The 24,320-nt window shown below is 37.5% G+C and overlaps 1 protein-coding gene across 1 annotated transcript; it reads right to left on the bottom strand.

Moving 5' to 3' along the window:
• Positions 1-12,080: 12,080 nt before the first annotated feature.
• On the bottom strand, positions 12,081-15,206 carry LOC307103962 (AP-1 complex subunit beta-1-like). Its single transcript, XM_079778555.1, is given in 3 exon segments — positions 12,081-12,929; positions 12,932-14,078; positions 14,082-15,206. Coding segments are annotated over 3 exon segments (2,844 nt in total). The 5' UTR covers positions 15,162-15,206; the 3' UTR covers positions 12,081-12,312.
• Positions 15,207-24,320: the final 9,114 nt, after the last annotated feature.

Genomic DNA, 24,320 nt, shown 5'->3' with positions numbered 1-24,320 from the left:
GGCTCTCCAACATCCTCTGAGGGGTCCCAGATTGTGAGAGGGCACAGTCCAGGCCGAGGGACCCCACCAGTGCACGAATCTGTGCACCGGGCCTCTAGTATTTTTATATATTTATTCTACAGATTAACAGCAATACTTTATGAAAACAAAACCAAATTATATATGTTATACTTAGTTTTACACATGATGAACAGAAAGGTGGTTCATGGAACACAGCCTCAGCATCTTGAATGCATGCCTGCTGCCCTTCTCAGTCTATTACTAGCCTGAGTCCCAGCATTGCTTCAGATGTATCATCATGATGTGAGCAAACTCATGGGCTCTGCTCTAGACTAGAAGGAGACGGTTGTCAACAGAGGACCAAAGCTAGTGACCAACTGTGTAAAGCCCTAAAGGAAGAATAAGACAGCATCTCTGGAGATATTTTGTCCCTTGGGGATAACTATGAACAAGAATGACTCTAATCTGAATGAAGGACCTGCTGATGTCTCTAATCCCAGAGGTCACAGGGCTGAAAAACAGGAATTGTTCTCTCTACCCCTGCAGCTGCAGCCAATGGGAATTTGCAGGTGAGAAGACCAAGGATCACAAGGAACCATTTTCACTACTATTAAGTATTCCCAAAATATTTATTTATTGCAATGTGTGAACATTTTCATACATGGTCTATAATTATGACAGTTTATATAGGGTTCATATTTAGAAGTGAATTAAAGAGATTTCTAGTTTCCCTCTAATATTAATCACCTCCTTTTTTAAGGTAGAATGCGAATTCCTGATATTTAGCTGGCATATGGTCCCTCTGAATAAAAGTATAATTTAGCCTAATTTGTATTTATATGTAACTAAGTACTGGCCAAGAAAAATGAGATCATGTATTTTCTTGTCAAATTAATCTCAGACAAATTGGAATCTTACCCAGTATTAACCTTCACTAGTAAAATCAAGTCCTCAAGTAATAAATTACAAAGAATTGTGAAAAGTCATCCAGGATTTACAATGTGGCTTCCTGGGATATTTCTCACTGCATCAGACTCTATCACTATTTATTATTTTATTTTATTATTTAAAAAATAATAATCATCTTTATATTTTTATTTAAAATGTATCTTTATTGTTAAAAGTATTAGAGATGTCTTCTTTTTTTCCATTGACCCCCTCTCAACATTGCCTCCACCCCAGGTATGCCTCCCAGGCCTTCACCACACTATTATCTGTGTCCCTGGGTTGTGCATATATAAATATAAGTTCCTTGCTTAACCTCTCCCCCCCCAGTTCTCTACCCTGATCTTCCCTCTGAGATTCTTCAGTATGATACTTGTCTTTCTCTGACTGGCTTATTTCTTCCTGTGATACTTGTCTTTCTCTGACTGGCTTATTTCGCTTAGCATAATACTCTCTAGGTCCCAACATGCTATTTAAATGTGTGATATTAAGTGATGTATGCACACACATTTCTTACACAGAAGAGAGTCATCTCAGTTATTAAACGTGTTCATTTTATATTCAAAAAGTGATAGAACTTCAGTGATAATTTCCAGAGAGCCATTTCCCATAAATCCATACATTTTGTGTTTGTATCTTATAATCAATCCCAGACTACCTGTTAAGTAGCTTCTGCTAAATGTGTCCCATCTATACAGACTCTTGCTAGCAAATGTCATTAGTTTGCTTGCCAGGAAGTCTGATTAACATGCTTAAAAGGACATTAAAGTAGGTCATCTGCTTTCTTTCTTTTCTTGAATGTAAATTGGATTCTTAACTCTTTCTTCCCCAGATATATAAACAAGCAGTCTTTCAAAATTTTTGTCAGTCTCTTTAACATTAGAGATTATTCTTTATTCTTCCTCATTTCCAGTAGAGTCTGCTTGTAGTGTATGGAAACCCACCCGTCATTTTGCCCTTTGATATGACCCTGAGAATGAAAACTTTGCCAAGTAGAGAAACATGAACAACTGTCTGTATCCCTGTGCTTTTGAAGTGACATGCCAGTACTAGCATGCCTACTCTTGCCTTTTTAAATAAGAGTAAACTTCTATCTTATTTAAACTCATGTTATTTTATAAGTGACTCTAATGATGAAAAAAATGGCATCTATAAGTAGAGTGCTGTACATGGCAGAACCAAATTACGTGACATCAAAATAACAGCAGCAAATGGGTTGCAAGTACTAAAGTACTCAAGTCTTGCCTGTTGTCAATCTGAAAATGCTTGTTATATAATGGAAGTTGTATCAGCACATTATTGGATAGAATCAAAAGCACCGTTAAGGACAAGAGTTGGTCTTGTTGTCCATTTTTTGTCACTTCTAATAAAGTCCTTCAATAGAGAAGTACTCAGCTAGAATTAGACAGATTTCAAGTGGTGATAGAAAGGAATGGAGATTTGCTAAAGAAAACATACTCTGTGGCTAAATATAATGTAATTTGAATCCTTGATGATTGATAAGATGGCTTCTGTTTCCCAAACCTTATTATTATAAATTTTGATTATAAATCAGAAGACTTAGCAGATAGAAAGATACTTGTAGCTAGTTACTCGATTTTGCCAAAAAAAATGTAATTCGATATAGTATGTGCATTTTCTGGGAACAACGGTAAATAAAAATGTCATTAAAATGTATTTTCCTATTTACTATTGGTTGAATATAAATATGATTGCTAGAGCTCCCTCAAAAGTTTTCACAAACTTAAAAGTCATAAACAAAAATACACTAAAAGTACAATTAAGTTCAGAATTATTTGAAACATATGTAAGTTTCTATCAGTATTTTTGATTAGCTAATCTAGAAAAAATTAAAAACCTAAAAATATGAGTAATACCTATCATCACAAGAGATTAAAAACAAAGTGAAATTAGAAATTTGGGGAGACAATTAACTACTCAATGTAGCTTTTACTATCTCTCTGAAATTTTTAATTAATTAATTAATTAATTTGTTAAGCCTACTTCAGGGATTTTTATTTTATTTTATTTTATTTTTTGAGAGAGTGGAAGGGAGAGAGAGAGGAGGAAAGAGAGAGAGAGAAAGAGAAACACCCATGTGAGAGAGACACATAGATTCGTTGCCTCCCACACATGCTCCAGTTGGAGCCCTGGATCAATCCTGCAAAAGAGGCATGTGTCCCTGACTGGGACTGGAACCCACAGCCCTTTGGTAGGTGGGCTGATGCTCTAACCATTAAGCAATGGCTGCCAGGGCATTTTAAAAAATGTATTTTTATTGATTTCAGAAAGGAAGGGAGAGGGAAAGATAGAAACATCAATAATGAGAGATAATCATTGATCAGCTGCCTCCTTCATGCACCCTACTGGGGATTGAATCTGCAACCTGGGCATGGACCCTGACCAGGAATCAACCATTACCCTCTGGTTCCTAGGTCAGCACTCAACCACTGACATTATTGTAGGTGTCCCTATTTTTTCTCCCCTTTGCCCACCTCCACTGACTCATCCTCTCCCTTGGCCTTCACCAAACTATTGTCAGTGTCCATGGAATATGCATATATGTTCTCAAGCTAATCCCTTCACATTCTTTATCCAGTCATCCCTCAGGGCACCAGCTAGTCTGTTTCATGTGTCCATGTCTCCATTTCAATTTTGTTCATCAAATTATCATGTTCATTAAATTCCACATATGAGTGAGATCATATAGTATTTGTCTTTCTCTGGCTGGCTTATTTCACTTAGCATAAAACTCTCCAGGTTAATCCATGCTTTTACTCTCATAGTGTCTGCTGAACTCTAGGTATATTGAGCTTTTATTTTCATGGTTTCACAGGTCCAGAAGATAAGAGAAAAAGTCTAACGCTCACCCAAGTTTGGGATTCTAATTGAAAACTAATCAGAATTTATGATTCAATGAGTTATACCTTTTGTGAAAGGCAAATAAAAATGATGAAGGGATTAGCCAAAGAACATAGATGCATAACCTACAGAAACAGACAATAGTGTGGTAATGGCCAGAGGGAAGGGACAGTGGGGGCTGGGTGGAGGTGGGCAAAGTGGGTGATGGGGACATCAGTAACTGCCGGGGTTCTTGTTCCAGCATTAAGAAGGGTTCAGCAATCTGGAGAAAGGCTGTGCATAGATTAAATAAGAGTCCAAAAATGAAAGATAATTTTGAAAGGCATTGGAGTGTCAGAGGAGCTTTAGTTAAAGGAGCTAAGTTCTCCTTGTCTCAGGACCCCTTGCTTTTTATTAACACAATTTGTCCTAAGGCAAGGTGGAGACATACACTTCAAAGGGTAGGGTATAGAAGCATTGTCATAATGGGGAATAGCCTACAACTGTTCATATGTTTGGCCAGTAGAAGGCAATAACATGTAGATTAAGATGCCCTGAGCTGTCTGGCAGCAAACAATCATCTTTTTCAGGTTTTGGGAAATGCCTTCAGCCATTCTCCAGCAGGCAATAACATATGTGACTCAGTCCTTGTTGAGTCCCCAAGTTCCATCACCTTTTGATGAAATTCTTGTAATTATGCCATGCTGGAATTGGCTTCTGGCAAGTAACAGTGTTTACAATAAACATAAACTTAAAAATTAAAATAAATCCATAATACAAAGATAGAAAGAAAACTCCCTTCTCAATGGTTTCCTATGGATTGGTGCTGGAGACTATATCTTAACAGGACATTAATAAACAAGTCACTCCTCAGATGTGTTTATGTCCTAAATCCATGCTACCTTGTGGATGAAGGGACTCATGGGTAGAATTTAATTGAAAATATTCCTGGGTTAGAAAGGTCTGAATGTACATTCTTTCAAGAGGAAAAAAAAAACACTTTAGCATGCTGTCAAAATCACAAAATAAATGTAAAAACAAGGAGAATGTCCCCATCATAAGTTAGGTTATATATCAGACAAAAACATTATTTTTATAGCTTTTATTTATATTGATCATCTAATAAATATAAAATAATCATGTTAAGTTGTTTTAATGAAAGTGTACCTTTAAAAACTGAACAAGAATTAAGAGATAACAATGATAATGAAAAATGTATTTAAAAACAATTCATTTAAAGCTTATAAAATATGTTAAAATAATCTATTCCAATAAGAGGGAAATATGGTAATTGACTATCACTCCGCAACACCCACAGCCAATCAGGAAGGAATATGCAAATTAGCAGGACAAAGATGGTGGCAGCCATGGAGCCAGCCGGAACGGGCGGGAGGACTGGGTCAACCCCGGCAATGGAGGAAGCCAAGCTTCCCGCCCACCTGGGCCATCTGCCGAGGAGGGGCCTGTGGGCCGTGGCCATGGAGCAGGCCGGAGCAAGCGGGAGGCTTGGGTCACCCCCGGTGACGGAGGAAGTTTGGGTCTCCCGGGCTGGCTGCAGAGGGAGTGGCCTGAAAATGGCCCTCAGCCCCTCACCCAGGCTGGCCAGGCACCCCAGCAGGGACCCCCTCCCTGAAAGGGGTGTGGCCACCCTGAAAACAGTCCTCAGCCCCTTACCCAGGCTGGCCAGGCACCCCAGCAGGGACCCCCTCCCTGAAAGGGGTGTGGCCACCCTGAAAACAGTCCTCAGCCCCTTACCCAGGCTGGCCAGGCACCCCAGCAGGGACCCCCTCCCTGAAAGGGGTGTGGCCACCCTGAAAACAGTCCTCAGCCCCTTACCCAGGCTGGCCATGCCCCTATGGGGTGAGGGTCCCTGCTGGGGGGCATGGCCAGCCTGTAAACCACCACAGGCCCTTTGCCCAGGCTGCCCTATCCCCCAAGAGAACCCTCACCCTTATCCGGGACACCTTTCAGGGCAAACCAGCCGGCCTCCACCCATGCACCAGGCCTCTATCTATACTAATAAAAGAGTAATATGCTAATTAGACTGGGAGACCTTCCAGGAGACCTTCTGGACATTCTTCTGGACAAAGCCATGGTGGCGGGGCCGAGGTAGAGGTGGTTAGGGGCCAAGAAGGGAGGGCAGTTGTGGGTGATCAGGCCAGGATGGGACACCAGTTGTGGGTGATCAGGCCGGTCAGGGGGGCTGTTGGGGATGAGCAGGCTGGCAGTGGTGCCAGTTGGGGGTGAGCAGGCCATCAGTGGGGGTCAGTTGGGGTCGATCAGGCTGGCAAGGTGGGGAAGTTGGGGGTGATCAGGCTGGCAAGGGAGCAGTTGGGGGCGAGCAAGCCAGCATGCAGAGTGGTTAGGGGCAATCAGGCAGGCAGGCAGGTGAGCAGTTAGGAGCCAGCAGTCCTGTATTGGGAGAGGGATGTCCGACTGTCAGTTTAGGCCCAATCCCTGTGGGGTCCCAGATTGGAGAGGGTGCAGGCTTGGCTGAGGGACACCCCCCATGCACTAATTTTGTGCACCAGGCCACTAGTTGAAATATAAAACTCAATGGAAGAGTTAGAGAGAAGATAAATCAGCAGAATATAGAGATAGAGCATTGAAAATAGATTCACAAAATTTATCCAAAGCACATTACAGTGAAACAAAAGGAGAGGGAACAAGAAATAAGACAGAGTCACCAATGATAAAATGGAAAATTAGATTGATGTTCCATTTATTCCAGGCATCACAAATGGTGAAAAAGAAAAAAAAATATCCATTTTGGTGATGACAAAGTTTTCAAATTAAAGGCACTGTGCTCGGACTAAAAAAGTCAAATAACCTCATACAGAATAAATTAAAAGAATAAAACCTGGATATCTATCTATATCTATCTATCCATCATCTATCTATTATCTATCTATCTATCATCTATCTATCTATCTATCTATCTATCTATCTATCTATCTACCTACCTATCATCTATGATCTATCTATCTATCTAAAATCAGAAGAACAAAGATAACCAGTAAACAAAGATCACCTACTCACACACCAAAAAATGACAATCAGACACATGGGTAACTTGTTAGCATCAACAATGTCAGTAAAAACACAATAAAATAATTTTGTCAATTTCCTGAGAAAAAATAAGCAAACCAATATAAAGTATTTTGATATTTTAGGAACAACTGTTTTTATTTGATTGGTGCATACAATGAATCATATTAATGAATTTATAAGATTTTATTCTTTTTTTGATATTTTAAAGTTTAATTTTTAAAAATTTAGGTATTGTCCATAAGTTAGATGGTCTGTAGTTGCGTTTTCAGTTATTTATTTTCTTCCTATCAAGTTTTGAAATAAAAATGGAGTTTATGTTATAAATGTATTGAGATTTTTTGTTGTTGTTCAAGGCCTGTGATAGATATAATACCTTCTATACATACCTCAGTAAGTAGATCATTTTCTCACTAGCCAATTACAATGAAATTATTGTTTCTCTAAAATATATTTTGTACCTATTCTACATGTATTCTATATTTCAAATGTCCCAGGTTATTCAATAATAAGTCCATGTCTAGTATTCCTGGGATGTCTTTACTGCACATAATATCCTTAATCTGAAGAATCATCCCAAAGGCCAGCTCCTTAACAGTAACGTCTTTAAAGACCACATCCAGACACATGCATGCTACCACCATAGCAATCCACTTCTCCCATTAGTATGTCCTATTAGAGTTCTTTGTTTACATGTCTGTCCAATCATCAGAGTATTAGTGACACTATTGGAGCCTCTGTGAGTTTTGCATTGAAAACATTAGTGGGTAAATAGACAAGAGCTTCAGACAGCAGGAGAGCTAATGTATTATTTTAGCACTGTGCTTCTAAGGTTATGAAAACACATATAGAGAAAAATTCAGAAGGACATTCCTGATAAACAGAAGCTGACTACTTTTACATAATTAACATATTTATTGTCCCCTGTCAAGAATACTTATGTCATGTTTACAGTTTTGTCTATTACTGAACTAAATAATAGAGCTTGTACACAAAATGTAAAATAAAAACTGATGTATACTAACCAGGGAACTCTTGTTATAAGGCCAGGAACAGAAAAAACACAAACTTCACATATTTTTTTATTCAAGTTCCTTATATTCATTTTGGAGAATCAGAGCCATTTAAGAATATTTCATTAGGTTTACTTTTTGTTTTAAACTAAATTTTGGCTACTAGGTAGGTAAAACTAATCCCCCACCCCCCTGTGTTCTTTACTTTTTAAAAATATATAAATTTTATTGATTTTTTACAGAGAGGGAGGGAGAGGGATAGAGAGTTAGAAATATGGATCAGCTGCCTCCTGCACACCCCCTAATGGTACATGTCCTTGACTGGAATAAAACCTGGGACCCTTCAGTCCACAGCTGACACTCTATATACTGAGTCAAACCGGTTAGGGCTCCCCCACTGTTTTCTAAATGGTTTATACTCTTGAGTTTTTGAAGTGGTGAATATTAAAAACAATTACAGACACAATTTGTATGTTTTTACATTAGTATACACCTTTGAGATGGTTGATATTGTAGTTAAAGTCAATTATTTATAAACATACATATTTTTTCGCTGAAGCTTTGATATTTCACTGTAAATCATAAGCCCAGGTCCAATCTAGATATTGATAAAATGGGTTTAAATGAATCTAGCTCAGTACTGTCTCAGCAATAAATAATACCTGTTATTGTTGCTTTTATTTATACTTGAATTTGAAATTATATTCCCTTCATAGCACAGATGTCAAAACTAGATCCTATAAAATATCTATGTGAGGAAATACTTTGTTAGTAATTTTTATTCTCAATCAGGACCTGTCTGAGCATGTCATGGTTCCAATATAATGTGTTTGGTTCCGTTAATAGGCTGATGTCAAAATGCCTTGAAAATTCTAATTTCCATTTTCTTTCAGTCTGAGGGGTAGGGGCTGGGTAGAGGGTGGCAAAAGGGGGGAATAGGGTTCATCTGTAACACTGTCAACAGTAAATAAAATAAGCAAATCCCTTTAAAAATGCATTTTTATCTTACTCTTAAAACATGCTAAGATAACACCTATTTTATTTTGATTATCTGATCTTACAGCATATTTATTATGTCAGACCACAACACTGATTGAGCTCATTATTTGTGAGTTGTGGACACCTTTTATTAAAACAGGACCTGCATGGAGGAAATTAAATCTGGAGGTTTTTTGACACTCCCAGGTAATTGTGCTGATGAAGACTGTCTTATTCATTGAGAATCACATGTCTAGGATTATCTTTATAAGAGAACCAAACAATAATGATGACCATGGGTTAACTCGTTAATAAGCTATAACAATGATTTAACCTCCAAGAGTTCTAAATACCGGCATTCTACAGTTTTATTGTTTATTTTATTTGTTTCTTTTGACAGTTGATACCTACTTACATTTATGAAGTATCTTACATTTCTGAAACATTTCTTTTGAAAGTATAGGCTTTTGTCTTTATAAACATACTAGAGGCCCGGTGCACAAAATTCGTGTATGGCGGGGGGGTCTCCTTAGCCCAGCCGGCACCCTCTTCAATCCAGGACCCCTTGGAGATCAGGCCTAAATCGGCAGTTGGACATTCCTCTCACAATCCTGGACCGCTGGCTCCTAATCACTCACCTGCCTGCCTGCCTGGTCATCACTTACTGCTCCCCCTGCCGGCCTGGTCACCCCCAACTGTCCCCCTCAGCCAACTTGGTCACCCCACGCAGCCTGCTGTTCAGTGGTTTGGTCGTCCCTTACTAATTCCCCTGCCGGCCTGGTCGTAGGCAGCCATCTTCTGAGGGTGTGAGGGTCAATTTGCATATTACCTCTTTATTATATATCTTCATTTCTGGATTTGAAAGATGGTTCTGCTGAAGCTAGTATCTAAAAATATCAACAAAAGACTCTTAATAATATCAATCAGAGCTAGATTGACTGGACTATAGAATTACATTACTGAAATTTGAAACAATTTAGTTTATACTATATCTAGTAACTTTGAGATATTGATAGGTGTGATTTTATGGAAACAATGTAACAATTCCAGGGAAAATAAAATAATTGGGGATAGATGAATTGTTTGGTGAGAAAACAATTTGAGATGACCACAAGATATGGAGGGCCTAGACTACATCTAGAAAAAAAAAGGAATAAATGCAAGATATATTAGAAAGATAGCATTTTATACCAGAAAAGACCCAGGTCAATCACTTATAAACAAGCTGTGCATGAATTAAAATATATAAAAATGCAAGTAATAAATATAGCTGTATCATTGTTTTATGTTTTATAAAACCCTGTATTTGCAAAGTCTGCTTCTAAGTTTTCTATGTTTCTTTCACTTGGATTATCTGATGTCTTTGCTCAGATGAAGCCTCATTTCTGTTTCTAATATGTTTTTTAAATAATTTTCTTATCTTAATTTTATTTTTCCATTATTCAGTGCTCATTTGTTTCAGTATTTTAATAATGAATTATCTTTAAATAGAGAAATAGAAATGATAGATAGAAGGATGGATAGAAAAAGAAAGAAACAAAAAATCCAGTTACAGAGTAGAAGAAAGGAAAATATATGTCAAAAAGATGACATTCAAACTTGGTAGCAGTTATTTTAAGACATTCACAAAACGAATCTTAATAAATGCATTTGATTCATTCAAAATATGAGAATGGGAGACATGCTAACAGCCTCAATTTTTAGACATGTGCTAATGATTTAACTAATCATTTTCTCTTTGTGAAGTTGAGTTAATTTAAAATAATGAGATCACTGTCTCCATTTTCTGCTTTGAGCCTTTTTACAATAAGCATTGAAATTGCAAATGAAATTGAAAAATGATGGCATCTTAGTTCTTTTCAAAAAAATAAATACACAACCTGAGCATGTAAGCCCCCTGTCACTTCATATAGTAGCAATCTAGACTAAAATGAAGATGAAACAGCTTTCCTGGCTGGAGTAAAGATATCAACTGCACTAAATTGGATTTTTTGGTTCTTAAGTGAAAGACAGTTTTTCCAGTCTCTGAATTACCTGCCTCAAATCAGTTCACAAATTGGACTAAACAGTATTGAGTTTTGGGGTTGTTTTTCTATTCTCTTTGGTTGACACAAAGTTCAGTGCTTCATATCTTCTTTAACTATTAGAAGAGCTGTAATAACAGAGACTATCAGTACTGTAGAAATAAAATGTTTCAAATTGCATTTGTGTCCCCAATGTCTCCTTCAGACATCTCAAAAAAAGCACATATTTTGAAGTAGTTTTAAAGGGCTCTCCTTTTGAATGGATAATAATTTATTTCATGAGATACACATTTTATCTTTTGAAAATAAGAGAAATATAATTACTCTTTGTTCACTTTTCAGTACAATTGTCTAGAGAATATTGGCACTTACTCATCATTTCGGTTTCCACAGTGTTAGAATGTATATTTTAAACACACACACACACACACACACACACACACACACACACACACACTTACCATTCATAATCTTACTATTATCATGGTGATAGCCCTGTAAATTCAAGTTTTTTGGTCTGTATATAAGGTAGGGAAGTAAAAATAAATAAATTTCTACTCAAAATTCTTCCATTATGAAATCATTATATGTGCACAGAGAAACAATTATAAATATAACCCTTATACACAGATAAATAATTCTATAAAAAATGAGAATAAGGCATAAAGTAGTAGAGTTGTAATTCAACATTTATATTATCTGCTAAACAATATAAGAAATGTTTAATATATTTTGAATAACAACAGGAATTTTTAAATCCTATTATTGATGGATTAAATTCATTTTAACCTTTTAATATAAATATCAAGGGTGGTTGAATAAGATACTCCTTGCAGTCAATCTTATGTCATAGGAACTAGAATATTATTTCATTCACATAAACCCTGTATTTTCAGAGTCTACTAATCTATTTAGAATATATAAGTAGTAGTTTCTCAATAAATAACTACTGAATTGAATTTATGGTAAAAAATGGCTGTTAGTGAAATTAAATAATTACTACTAAACTGTACTGTTTGTTTTTTTGCCATGCATGCTGACACTAACTTTACAATGTCATAAATTATACCTTTGATTTTTTTTTTCAGTGACACTTTTCCTTGCTTTAATATTTTTTGTCTTTTTCTGCTTTTGAAATGAACTCTCAATTACAAAATATCCAACTACGCTAAAATATGCCAGCCATTGGCCCAGTATGTAGAAGCCCACAGGTAAGGACAGACAGCAGCAGCAGCAGGAGGCAAAGGTGGGAAGTGACTGAAGCAGTGGTTACAAAGTTCACAGAAAGCTAACACTATCCAACAGGTTGCGGCCTAATTTAGCACAGGTTAGACTAGTCACTACCTTGGTGGGTGGCCTCAGTGTATTTAGGTTCAGCTTCTACTCAGCAAAACAATTTCTTCTAGTTAAGAGTTCTTGGCTGCACCGATCACAGGGTGGCCGGTGGGCACCAGAGCAGTCTATTAGTTTTTCAAAATACTGTCGTAGACCTGATAGATGTACGGAGAGACTTCAGGACCTCTGCAATTCAGCGACAGCGTATAGTTGGGGTTTCCAGGCTGGATATGTAGCTCAGCCAAGATCCAAAGGCCATTACTGAGCTTCAGAGATTGGTACAGCATGTCCTGCCCTTCCACATCCCTCTTGGCCATAGTATAAACATTGTTGTTTTGCAACTTGCTGGAAACAGTGTCAGCATTTAAATGACATTCCTTAATCTGGAACTGAAGTTCATTTTCATTGGGAATATCCTTCCATGTTGCAAGAAAGACCTGGCGCTCCATTTTGCCATCGTCTACAAAAAGCACATTGAGTGGGATGAGGCAGCTGAAGTAGAAGACATCGATATTGTTTTTCACAGCTACCTGTAGGTTATTCAGAGGTTCCATCTTCATGACTGGACCCAAGATGTGGAGAGGCAGGGAGACATCAATGCTCTGATTTGGCATCAATGGTGTATGGGTGGCCAGAGGAGCGCTAGGGATGACGCCAAAGCTATTCTTGTTAAACTGGATTGCAAAGTCTGTCATATGCTGCAGAGCTTTGTTGGTGAAGTTCATTTGATGTGCCCCTGACGATGAGTAAATGTTCCAGAAATCTCCAAGCCTTTGGCCTTTACTGCAGGCAGCCAGACAGCCTTAGGAGCCACATATCCACCATGTACCCTGCCTATCCCTGTAGAGAGTTCAAATAGATCGTTCAGACCACTGCTGACCACAGCAGGAGTAGGTGAGGGAGCAAAGGTTGCAGGCACTGATGATGGAATGAGGGACTGTCCCACTGCCGGGCTTCCTCCAACGCCCCCGCCGAGGTCACTGCCAAGCAGACTATCTAGTCCTCCTCCCAAGAGATCCACTGCTCCCACCTGCATGGAGGATACCTGTGGGACATTGACTGGTGGACCGAGATCAAGGTTTAAAAGGTCCCCTAGAAGGTCACCTTGAGAGGGAATAACCTGAGTCTGTCCCAGGTTGGTGGCAGGGGTGGTGCCAACAGGGCTGTCACCTGCATCAGTGCTCCCATGATGTATTGGCAAGTGTTTGCGATGGATTCCGTGACTTCCTTCCACAAAAGCATCGGGAGGCTTGTGGTACACAGAGGCCAAAGAACCAGTGTGGCAGATCAGCTCATCCAGCAGAGTTGGCTCGATAAGATCTGTCTCCTCAGTGATCAGTGGCTTCTCAGACAAGACTACTTCTTTGGCTGTGACAGGGTCAGTTGAGAGAAGCTGCCAATAAATATAGCCCCTATCTCGAAGGTCAGGATTATTGGAATCCTGTGTTGCCAAACTCAAGACCTGCTGTACCAGCTCCTGTGTTTCTGATGGTTTCTTGAGAAACAGCTTCACTATGGCAGTAAGCAGAGTGAGCTGCACCTGGGTGCTCTCATCATGAAAACCCTCCAGGAAGCTTTCTAGTAACTCATCTGCATTGTCAATTCGTTCAGCATATTCTCCCACAATCCAAATCATAGCTGCTCGAGTGTCTGGTTCATCCAGCGAGTCTAAGTTCTCACACAGAGTGGCAATGATACTTTCATACTTGTTGGGATACTTGCGGAAGATGTCCCTGATGACAACTATCGCCTCTTGGACCACATAATTTACTTTGGTTTGGATGAGATCAAGCAATGTGCTCACACAACGTTCTGCAGATTGCTCCGCCTTGATGGCACACCATCCAATGGCCCGCACAGCTTTGCGAACAAAGTCAACATCCACCTCCGTGGCCTATTCCTTTAGCTCTGCCAGAACCTGAGCAATATTGGCTTGAGATGCCAAATGAATCATGATGTCCAACTTCTCTAGTTTAACATAGATGGGATCATTATACTTCACAAAGAAGACTTTGACTTCCTGCTTTAAGATTTCAGGCCTTTTCTGAACAATTAGGTTGATATTCCTCAGGGCGACATACTGCACCTCTGGCTCCCCAGACAGCAAAGTGACAAGCGGAGGGGCCAACTTCTTCAGCAGCATATTGTAGTAGTCAGAGTCCTTGGGGAACAACTCTAGAAATTTCATTAGGACTTTCACTGCTGAAAGCACCACTGCTGAGTTGGCGTGAGATAGCCGGGAAGTTACCCGCTCACAGATGCTCTGAGCTTCCCGGTCATCTTTAGGGTTGTAATTGGACAGGCAGTCCAGGATGAAAATCTGGCCCCATTCAGAGCACTCATTCAGGGCTGTCAGCAGCTTATTAATGTTCTGTGGGTTCAGATCGAGTAAGTTGCTGTTTGGGTGAGATTCACTGATTTCAGATAATGCTGCTACAGCATTAGCCACCACCATTGGATTTGAATCTGCTATGAGATCCCACAGAGAATCCAGAAATCCCTGATCTTCCACCATTTGGGCATTGATATCGTGGAGTTTTGCCACGCAGACTGCTGCTGTTTTCCGAACACAGGGATCTTCATCCTTCAAGCACTTTCGGAGGGGCTCACAGAGATATTCTGTGATCTTGTCCACTCGGATGCATCCCATGGTTCTAACTGCCAAGGCCCGAATCAGAGGATTGGGATCTTCACAGTCCTTCACAAAGCTGTTGACAGCCATAATGGCCATGTCTGGCTGACTCTTGGCATAGTTCATCAAGTAGAGAGACACCAGCTTCTTCAGTTCCAGGTTGTCAGTCTGCATACAGTTCACTACATCTGGAAAGAGAGAGCTGACATCCTTCCCCACAGTCATAGCAGCAATCACTTTCTTCACAGCCTCCTCCTGCTTTTCTTTCTTTTCATTGTTGAGTTCAGCTTTTAATTCAAAGATTTCTCCTTTTTTATTGGTTGTGAAGTACTTGGAGTCAGTCATGGTGTTGGCTCTTTAATGTGCACGGGAGGCAAGGGCTGGGGTGGCGGCGGCCAGAGAGCACGGCCCCAGCGGTGTTGTAATGCTATACCTTTGATTTTTAAAATAATCTTTGTTTTTAATTAATTTAAAATTAAATCTATGTTTTTAAAGTTAAAATTTACTTAACAGGCAATATTAATTTTAGTTGTACAGCATCATTATTCAACATTTAAATACCTAATGAACTGATCACCATGGTAAGTCCAATAAACATATGTTGGAGTTTTAAGAATTTAATAGATTGATGTTAAGCCACATCTATTTTCCCCTTACATTAGAATTTTGCAAAATAAAATCAAGATACCTGAGTATCCAACTGTATCTTTATAAGAGTTAAGTAATATTTAAATCAATACCATTCTAATTAAAAGAAGCTACTTGACCTTCAATTCATTAAAATAAAGCTACATTCTATTACTTAGGATAATCTGAACTTGGGTTCACCTATTGAATCATTTTGATCATTTATCAGATCATTCCCTTCTGAAGATTGTTGATTTACTTGTTCCTTATAGATCACACTCTACTCACAGAACATCAAGCACTTAGTGGTTACATGCATAATTATAAAACAAATAAGAACATGAAAGCCTCCTAGTTTCATATTGGGTGTATGTAAATATACAAGTATACACACAGAATTTTTGTCTGAGACTGCAAATATTGTTAATCTCCAGAATCCCATCTTGAGCTTTGTGTATTTTCATAACCCAGACTGTCTCTTGATGATTTTGCAATAATGAAAATGGCAGTGATGGCAGTTACTGTTAATAAAATGATGTCACTGCTTAAGACTCTTAAGATTAAGTAATAAGTTGAAATTAATTTGATTAGGCATTATATATTATTAATTTTAAGATAAAAATAGTAAAGATTTATGGATTAATACTTAGGATATACATGTTAGCAATAACAAACAAATAAAATAAAATGCCACCATCTGGAAGCAACCAAGATAGATTTTTTTTTTTTTAAATCATGTAATGTGCATGGTTGTCTTCTTACTACCACATATGTCAGTTTCTCTTCTCCAGGATCTCTCTGTTCTTAGGTATTTTTATTTATCTCATTTTTTGCCAACCAACAGGGAGAAATAAAAACTTGTTAGGTTGTTCTTTTGAATATTTTGAGGAGATATATGTTTATGTGTAGATTAGTGGCCATTTGCATTCTTTTTCCTGAAGCTTCTATTCCTCTCTCCTACTAGATATGTTGTCAGTCTCATGACTACATATTTTTGATTTTCACAATGATGTATCCTAAAAATATTGCTTTAGTGTCCTGAATACCTAAAACCAATTGCACATGAATATAATGATTCATATTCAAAAAGTTTTTTATTGAACATACTCATATGTCAGACATTTAAAAAAAAACAACAGAGGATAAAAAAAACAAGCATCATAGTTTGGTCCTTCTAAACATGGGGCTCACAGACTAGTGAGGGAAGAGACATTACATATTTAGAAATGACAACAAATACTCTGAAGGAGTAACCATAAAACCAGAAGCCATACCAATACTAAGAAGATAAAACTCCAACATTTTTGATGATTTTATTTGTTCAAACTTAAAATGTCCTCTTCAGCAAATTTTCCAGAGTGCATTTATAATTGCTGGGATATTTATGTTAATAAATTATGGCCTTCCTAGTGAGGACACAATATGTCGATATTTAATGAAACAATAAATTACACACCTGCTCCCTTTTCTCCTCACGCTCCTACTCAAGTTTATATTTGAAAAGAAGATAAAGGAATAAGTACACATCCCTGATATAGCAATTTAGAGAACTTGGCATAGGACTTCATCAGTTCTGTCATATTGCACTGCAGGATTAAATTGACTTATTAGTTTCCTTGGGCTTCCATAACAAATTACCACAATCTGGATAGTTTAAAACAACAGAAATTCGTTCTCTCAAGAGTACTGGATGTTAGCAACCCAAAACCGAAGGTGTCAGCAGAGCTATGCTGCCTCTGAGGGTTATAGAGAAGAATCTCTTCCCAGCTTACGGTGGTTGCCAGCAATCCTTGGCATTCCTTGGGTATGGCTGCATCAGTCCAATTTCTGCCTTATCTTTGCACTTTTATTCCAGGATTATACAGTATCAGTCTTAATAAAATTAATTACATGCACTGATAGCATCTATTTAAACAAAATAGTTAAAGTGTGTGCATTAACATTCCCTGACACAGTGATTATTTAATAAACGATAACTCATTTCCATCGCCTTCCGTACAATAGCGCCCAATAAACCGAATTCAGTCAACAACCACTTAAGTGAACATGAAAGCAGATTCACCTTCGATTGTGCCCTAAGATCATTTCAGCCTTGGCGAATGACTCGACTGCACCTGTGAGAGACACAATCAGAGGATCCAGGTAAACTATGCTCGGATTCTCAACCCACAGAAATTGTGACATAAAGTTGTTCATTTAGCCCTATCTGGTTTGGCTCAGTGAGTAAAGCATCAGCCCAAGGACTGAAGGTGTGGAAACACTTGCCCGGGATCTACTCGGGACAGCAGGATCTTGGGTTTGATTCTCTCAAGGACACATACCTCGGTTGCAGGCTAGATCCCAGGGCTAGGTCTGGGTGCATGCTGGAGGCAACCAATGGATGTGTCTCTCTCTCACATCGATGTTTCTCTCTGTTACTCCTTCTCCCTTCCCCCCTCTCTAAAAATCAATGGAAAAATATCCTTGGGTGAGGATTAACAACAGAAGAAAGTTGTTTACTAGTAAACACTATGAATTATAACACTTGGTCATGATGCATATGCTAACTAATGCAAAGAATGTAAGAACGGATTAACTTTGTTGGATTTAGTGATTATAATTTAAGGTAACCAAATATACATAGTTTAATGGAAAGGGCAGGAAACAAGACCAAATAAAAGTATAAAAGAGTAGTTAGGAAGTAGATACAAAAGTAGAAGAATATTCTTCAGAGCTGAATACTTAAAAAAATAACAGCAATAGCACAAGGGAGCATCAGAGCTTGAAAAAAATGTAAGTAAAATGAGCTCTGGCAGGTGTGGCTCAGGTGGTTGAGCATTGTCCCATGTACCAAAAAGTCACTGGTTTGATTCCCCCTGTTGAGGTGTTTACAGGAGGCAAGATATTGATGTTTCTCTCTCCCTCTTCCTTCCTCTTTGTATAAAAATATCAATAAAAACATATTTAAAATATTGCTATGAGAGATGTTGGGGATTTCATTACCTATAATTTCTTCTAGGATTTTTATGGTTTCCCGTCTTATGTTTAAGTCCTTTATCTATTTTGAGTTTATTTTTGTGTATGGTGTAAGTTGGTGGTCTTGTTTCGTTTTTCACATGTATCTGTCCAATTTTCCAAACACCATTTATTGAAGAGACTGTCTTTACTCCATTGTATGCCCTTGCCTCCTTTGTCCAATATTAATTGAGCATAATGGCTTGGGTCAATTTCTGGATTCTCTATTCTGTTCTACTGGTCGAAATGCCTGTTTGTTTGCCAGTACCAGGCTGTTTTTATTACAGTGGCTTTGTAGCATAACTTGATATCTGGTATTGTGATCTCTCCAACTTTATTCTTCTTTCTCAAGATTGCTGCAGCTATTCAGGGTCTTTTAAATATATTTTATTGTGGGTTTTTTTGTTTTGTTTTGTTTTGTTTTTACAGAGAGGAAGGGAGAGGGATAGAGAGTTAGAAACATCAATGAGAGAGAAACATCGATCAGCTGCCTCCTGCACACCCCCTACTGGGGATGTGCCCGTAAACAAGGTACATGCCCTTGACTGGTTTCAAACCTGGGACCCTTCAGTCCGCAGGCTGATGCTCTATCCACTGAGCCAAACAAGTCAGGGCAGTTCAGGGTCTTTTTTGATTCCATATGAATTTTTGAGGTTTTGCTCTAGATCTGTGAAATATGGCATCGGTATTTTAATAGGGATTGCATTTAATCTATAGATTGCTTTGAGTAATGTGGACATTTTAATGATGTTAAGTGATGAAGCCATAAAAATCCTAGAAGAAAACATATGCAGAAAAATCTCAAACATCTCTCATAGCAATGTGTTTGCTAATACATCTCCTAGGGCAAGGGAAACAAGGGAGAAAATAAACATATGGGATTGCATCAAAATAAAAGCTTCTGCACAGCAAAAGAAACCATCAACAAAAAAGGGGAACCCACTTAATGGGAGAACAATGAAATATCTGGTAAGGGGTTAAGTTCCAAATTATATAAGGAACTCATACAACTTAACAAAAGGAAAACAAACAATTCAATTACAAAAATGGGCAAAGGACCTAAACAGATACTTTTTCAAAGTAGACATATAGGATGCCAAGAGATAAAAAACAAACAAAAAAAATACTCAAGTCACTAGTCATCAGAGAGATACAAATTAAAATGACAATGAGGTATCACCTGACACCTATCAGAATGTCCACCATCAACAAACCAACATACACTGAGTGGCCAGATTATATAGGTGCATGAATTCATGCATGGGTGGGGTCTGACCAGCTTGGCCAGGGGGAGGGAACATGGGCGGTTGGCCGGCCTGCCTGCTGGTCAAACTCCTGTTAGAGGGGACAATTTGCATATTAGCCTTTTATTATATAGGATATACACTGAGTGACCAGATTATTATGTGTTCAGAGATCATAATAATCTGGCCCCTCAGTATATATGACAAGTGATAGTGAGGATGTGGAAGAAAGAGAAAGCTAGTACACTGATGGTGGGAATACAGACTAATACAACCATTATGGAAAATAGTATGTAGTTTCCTCAAAAAATTAAAAATGGAACCACCATTTAACCCAGTGATCCTACTGCTAGGAATATATCCTAAGAAACCCAAAACACCAATCAGAAAGAACTTATGCACCTTTCTTTTATAGCAGTGCAATGTACAATAGCTAAGATCTAGAAAAAGCCCAAGTGCACCCATCATTAGATGAGTGGATAAAAAAGCTGTGGCACATTTACACCATGGAATACTATGCTGCTGTAAAAAAGAAGGATCTCTTAACTTTTGAGACAGCATGGAGGGACCTGGAGAATATTATGCTAAGCAAAATAAGCCAGTCATAGAAAGACAAGTATCACATGATGTTACTCATATGTGGAATCTAATGAACAAAATAAACCAATGCACAAAATAGATTCAGAGACATAGAAACATGGAACAGACTGTTGAATCTCAGATGGAAGGAGGGAGTGGGAGGTTGGGTAGGGAGAGATTAACCAAGAATTTATATGTATATATGCATAAACCATGGACACGGACAGTGTGGTGAAGGCCGAGGGGTGAGTTGCAGGGGAGGGCATCAATGTGAAAAAAGGGAACATATGAAATACTTTCAATAATAAAGATAAATTTAAAAAATATATTTAAAAGAAAATGGGAAAAATGTAAGTAAAATGAGTGAATGATAAACTATTTATAAAATTATAATGCTTATTTTTAATAGTTCCTTCTTATTAGCTACATCTTAATGGAAAGATATCTTATTATAATTGTATCCCATCCATTCCCAAGACAAATATTTTGGAAAATAACATATACATAAATCCTAAGTTTTAGCTCTAAAACAAACAAAAACTCATAGACACAAACAATAGTATGATGGTTACCAGAGGAAAAGGGGTTGAGAGGGTAGTAAAGGGTAGAGGGGGTCAAATATATGGTGATGGAAGATTTGACTTTAGATGTTGGGCAAATAATGCAATCTACAAAAGATGTATTGTAGAGTTGTACATTTGAAACCTAATCTTTTTAACCAATGTCAGCCCAATAAATTTAATTTAGAAAGAAAAAAGAAAAGATAATTTTTATAAGTGTAAAAATTTTAATCAGTATAAAAGAAATAGTTCATAAAATTTGTGTATGTATTCTATATATGTAATAGGTCACAGAAATCTACAATGCCAAAGTACACTATCATTCTTATTATTGAACATATTGAACTTTCAGTCTCTTCATTTTTCCCTGACAGATGTTTATGGAATATAGGAATACATTTTTGAAAAAAGAAATCAATTTTGAAGAATTGATAGTAAAATCAATTTTTAAAAAAATCAATTACACATGAATATTGTTTCAACGTGGTAAAATGCCTTCAGAATCATTTTTTCCCTACCTACTTGTGTTAACAGATAAATTATGCTCAAATCAGCTGGTCATACTCAAAATTAGTTTGTGAGGTTCTGAAAAAATTAACAGAGTGTTCATGATAGAGGAACAATAAGGCTTCTCTAACCCTAGCCCATCACTACAGGTAATTGAGTTACAAGTAAATGAAGTCACCTGCCCTCATTAAGCTAACCTTTGGATCCCAAATTTGCCACTCAAGAGCCCAGAGGCCATGGGAAAATTGTTTTATCCACGGCTGTGCTTTCTACTGTTAGTCTCCATGCATCCCAGCCTTCACTAGAGCACACTCCATGGTTACTTTTTTGGCCACTTCTAAAAGCCCTAAGACTCATAATTATCCCATGAACAACTATAACCACATGTTCCATAGCCACCTAAAATTTAGTACCATTAGAATTGTATGTTTCATTCTTTTAGACTGTATCTCTACCATTGCTTATGTCTCTCAATGTAGTGGATTGCCTAAGGTTTAAAAACATCAGTTTTTAATGAACCTATCCCATTACCTTCTTGACACTATCTTTGATTATATTATTAAAATTTTGATATTGAAATATGTCTCACTCAATGAATACTTACTATATGTAAAAAATTATTCTATATATTATACATATGTGTATGCATATCTATGTGCTATATCTATATGAATATATATTTATTTTATCTTATTTTTGAAACAACCTTATAAAGTAGAAACTATTACACTTAATCTTATAGCTAAAATAATTAATGCATATAAAGTCTAAGTAATCTACACAAGATATCTATCTAGTTTGTGAAAAAAACAAGACTCAAATTCAGACAAGACTTCTCTTCACTGAGAAACAATGTAGTTTTATTAAGATTTATCAATCTGTTTTTAAATTTTCTCTTATTCTCAAATCCTACCAAATGAATTATCTATAATTTTCTGTATTAAATATACAGTTTTTAAAAATGTTTTTCCATGTTTCCTTCACTATCCTGATTGCATTTTGTCATTCAAGTGCTGAGTGTCTCCTTTAAAAATTGAGACAATTTTTTCTTTGACCCAATTCCACCCCTTTCTCTGAAGTTATAACTTTTCCTTTGAACTCATAACATGTTTTGTAGTGTGTTTATCAATTTGTGTTATAACTAAAATGTGTAAGAAACTAAGTAACATATATTCTAAGCATAATGCTCAAACTTCTGCATATATTTATTTATTTGTCTCACCCTATTAGGTACTATAATATTTTATACTTTATGGATGAAAAAAACTAAAGTTTAAAGTTAAATAATTTTCCTGAACTCCCATATTGGTGAAATCAGGATTTTAACAGAAAGTCCAATGCAATCAACTATAAAAATTTGTTTTCATGGGAGAGGCATGGTCCTTGTCCAGAAAATTGGGTTATTTTGTAGCTGGTAAAATGGATAAAAGTCTTATAATTAGAGCAAATATAAGTAAAATAAACTTGCAATAAAACCAATATGTAATTTATTATTTAAACTTAGGACACTTTTCATTTATTTTTTTATTGTTGACAGCATTACACATGTTCCCCATTTCCCCTCCTTTTACTCTCCTTCACCAAGCCCCTGTCCCACCCCTGGCCTTCACTGCACTTTTGAGAGTAAATTTATCCAATTGATAATTATACTTAGTCAACATATTTATATACAGACTCTGGTTTAGAGTCACCTTATATAAATGAAATTCTAAAATATTTCAGTGTAAATACATAAAAAGCAGAATTGCTGCATTCAAATCACCCTCACCCCAAGTTATGAATCTGTACAGAAAGAGGCAGAAAATATTTCCAAAAGCCCCAGATCCCCTAGACCAGTGGTCGGCAAACTGTGGCTCGCGAACCACGGTTTGCCGCTCTGTTGACTAATGAGTTTGCCGACCACCGCGTAAGGCATTACCCTTACCCGGAAGTTTCGACTTCAGGTTAAAGACATTAGTACATTATTAAAATGTTTTTTAAGTGTTGTCCCTAAGGCAGTGGTTGGCAAACTCATTAGTGAACAGAGCTGCAGTTTGCCGACCACTGCCCTAGACGTATATCCATCAGGGATATTTTGGTCCATTCAGAGTTTCTGAACTTCTGTACCAATGAGACACCTTAGGTAATGAGACAATGTTAAGTAAATCTAGAGAAAATTATTTTATTCATTGTTGTTACAAATTCAAATTTCACCTTATCAGTCTGTTTTATCCACATTTTGGCAAAGTATTTCTAGGATTAAATGTCTCATTTTGCCCCTACTTCTTGCCCAGTCCCTTCATTACCCCTTGCAGTTTATAGACATAGCCTGAAGCCCCTACCAGTGCTGTGATCAATTCTTTCTCTTTCATGACCACACCTTGTGGTCTACATTCATAGATTGGGATATTGTTAATAATGAATGTTCACCATTCAACAGGTAATGTTTTAAAAATGTTTTTATTTATTTTAGAGAGAGAGGAAAGGAGAGAAAGAGAGAGGGAAACATAAATGAGAGAGAAACATGGATGGGCTGTCCCCAGCACACCCCCTACTGGGGATAGATCTCACAACTTGGGCATGTGCCCTTCAGGGGAATTGACCAGCAACCACACAGTGCATGGGTCAATGTTCAATCAACTGAACCACACTGGCCAGGGCAATTATCAACAAGTAATTTTTTGTGATCACCTCAACATTGTGAAATCTGATGATATAAAAGCAAATAACATGTAACCCCTAGCGACAAGGAGCCATAGCAATCAAGTGGTAAAGACAAATAGGTGTTAAGCTATGCGGGGGAAAGAGGAACATCTGTAATAATCTGAACAAAAAAGATTTTTAAAAAAAGAAGAAAAATAAATCATTTCCTTGACCAAACCTCCTCTGAAAGGCTGTACGTTAAGAAAAAACATTTGCAGCTACGTCACTTTTTTTTGTACCTATATTGTTCTGAATGGTTGAATCCCAATCCGGTGTAAGTTAAATGACAAAATCTCTTTCCTTCTACTGTC

The sequence above is a fragment of the Cnephaeus nilssonii genome (assembly GCF_951640355.1).
Source record: "Cnephaeus nilssonii genome assembly, chromosome: 8".
Taxonomy (NCBI): Eukaryota; Metazoa; Chordata; class Mammalia; order Chiroptera; family Vespertilionidae; genus Cnephaeus; species Cnephaeus nilssonii.
Note: the sequence above shows the minus strand (reverse complement) of the source record. Positions and strands in the feature narration are given on the sequence as shown.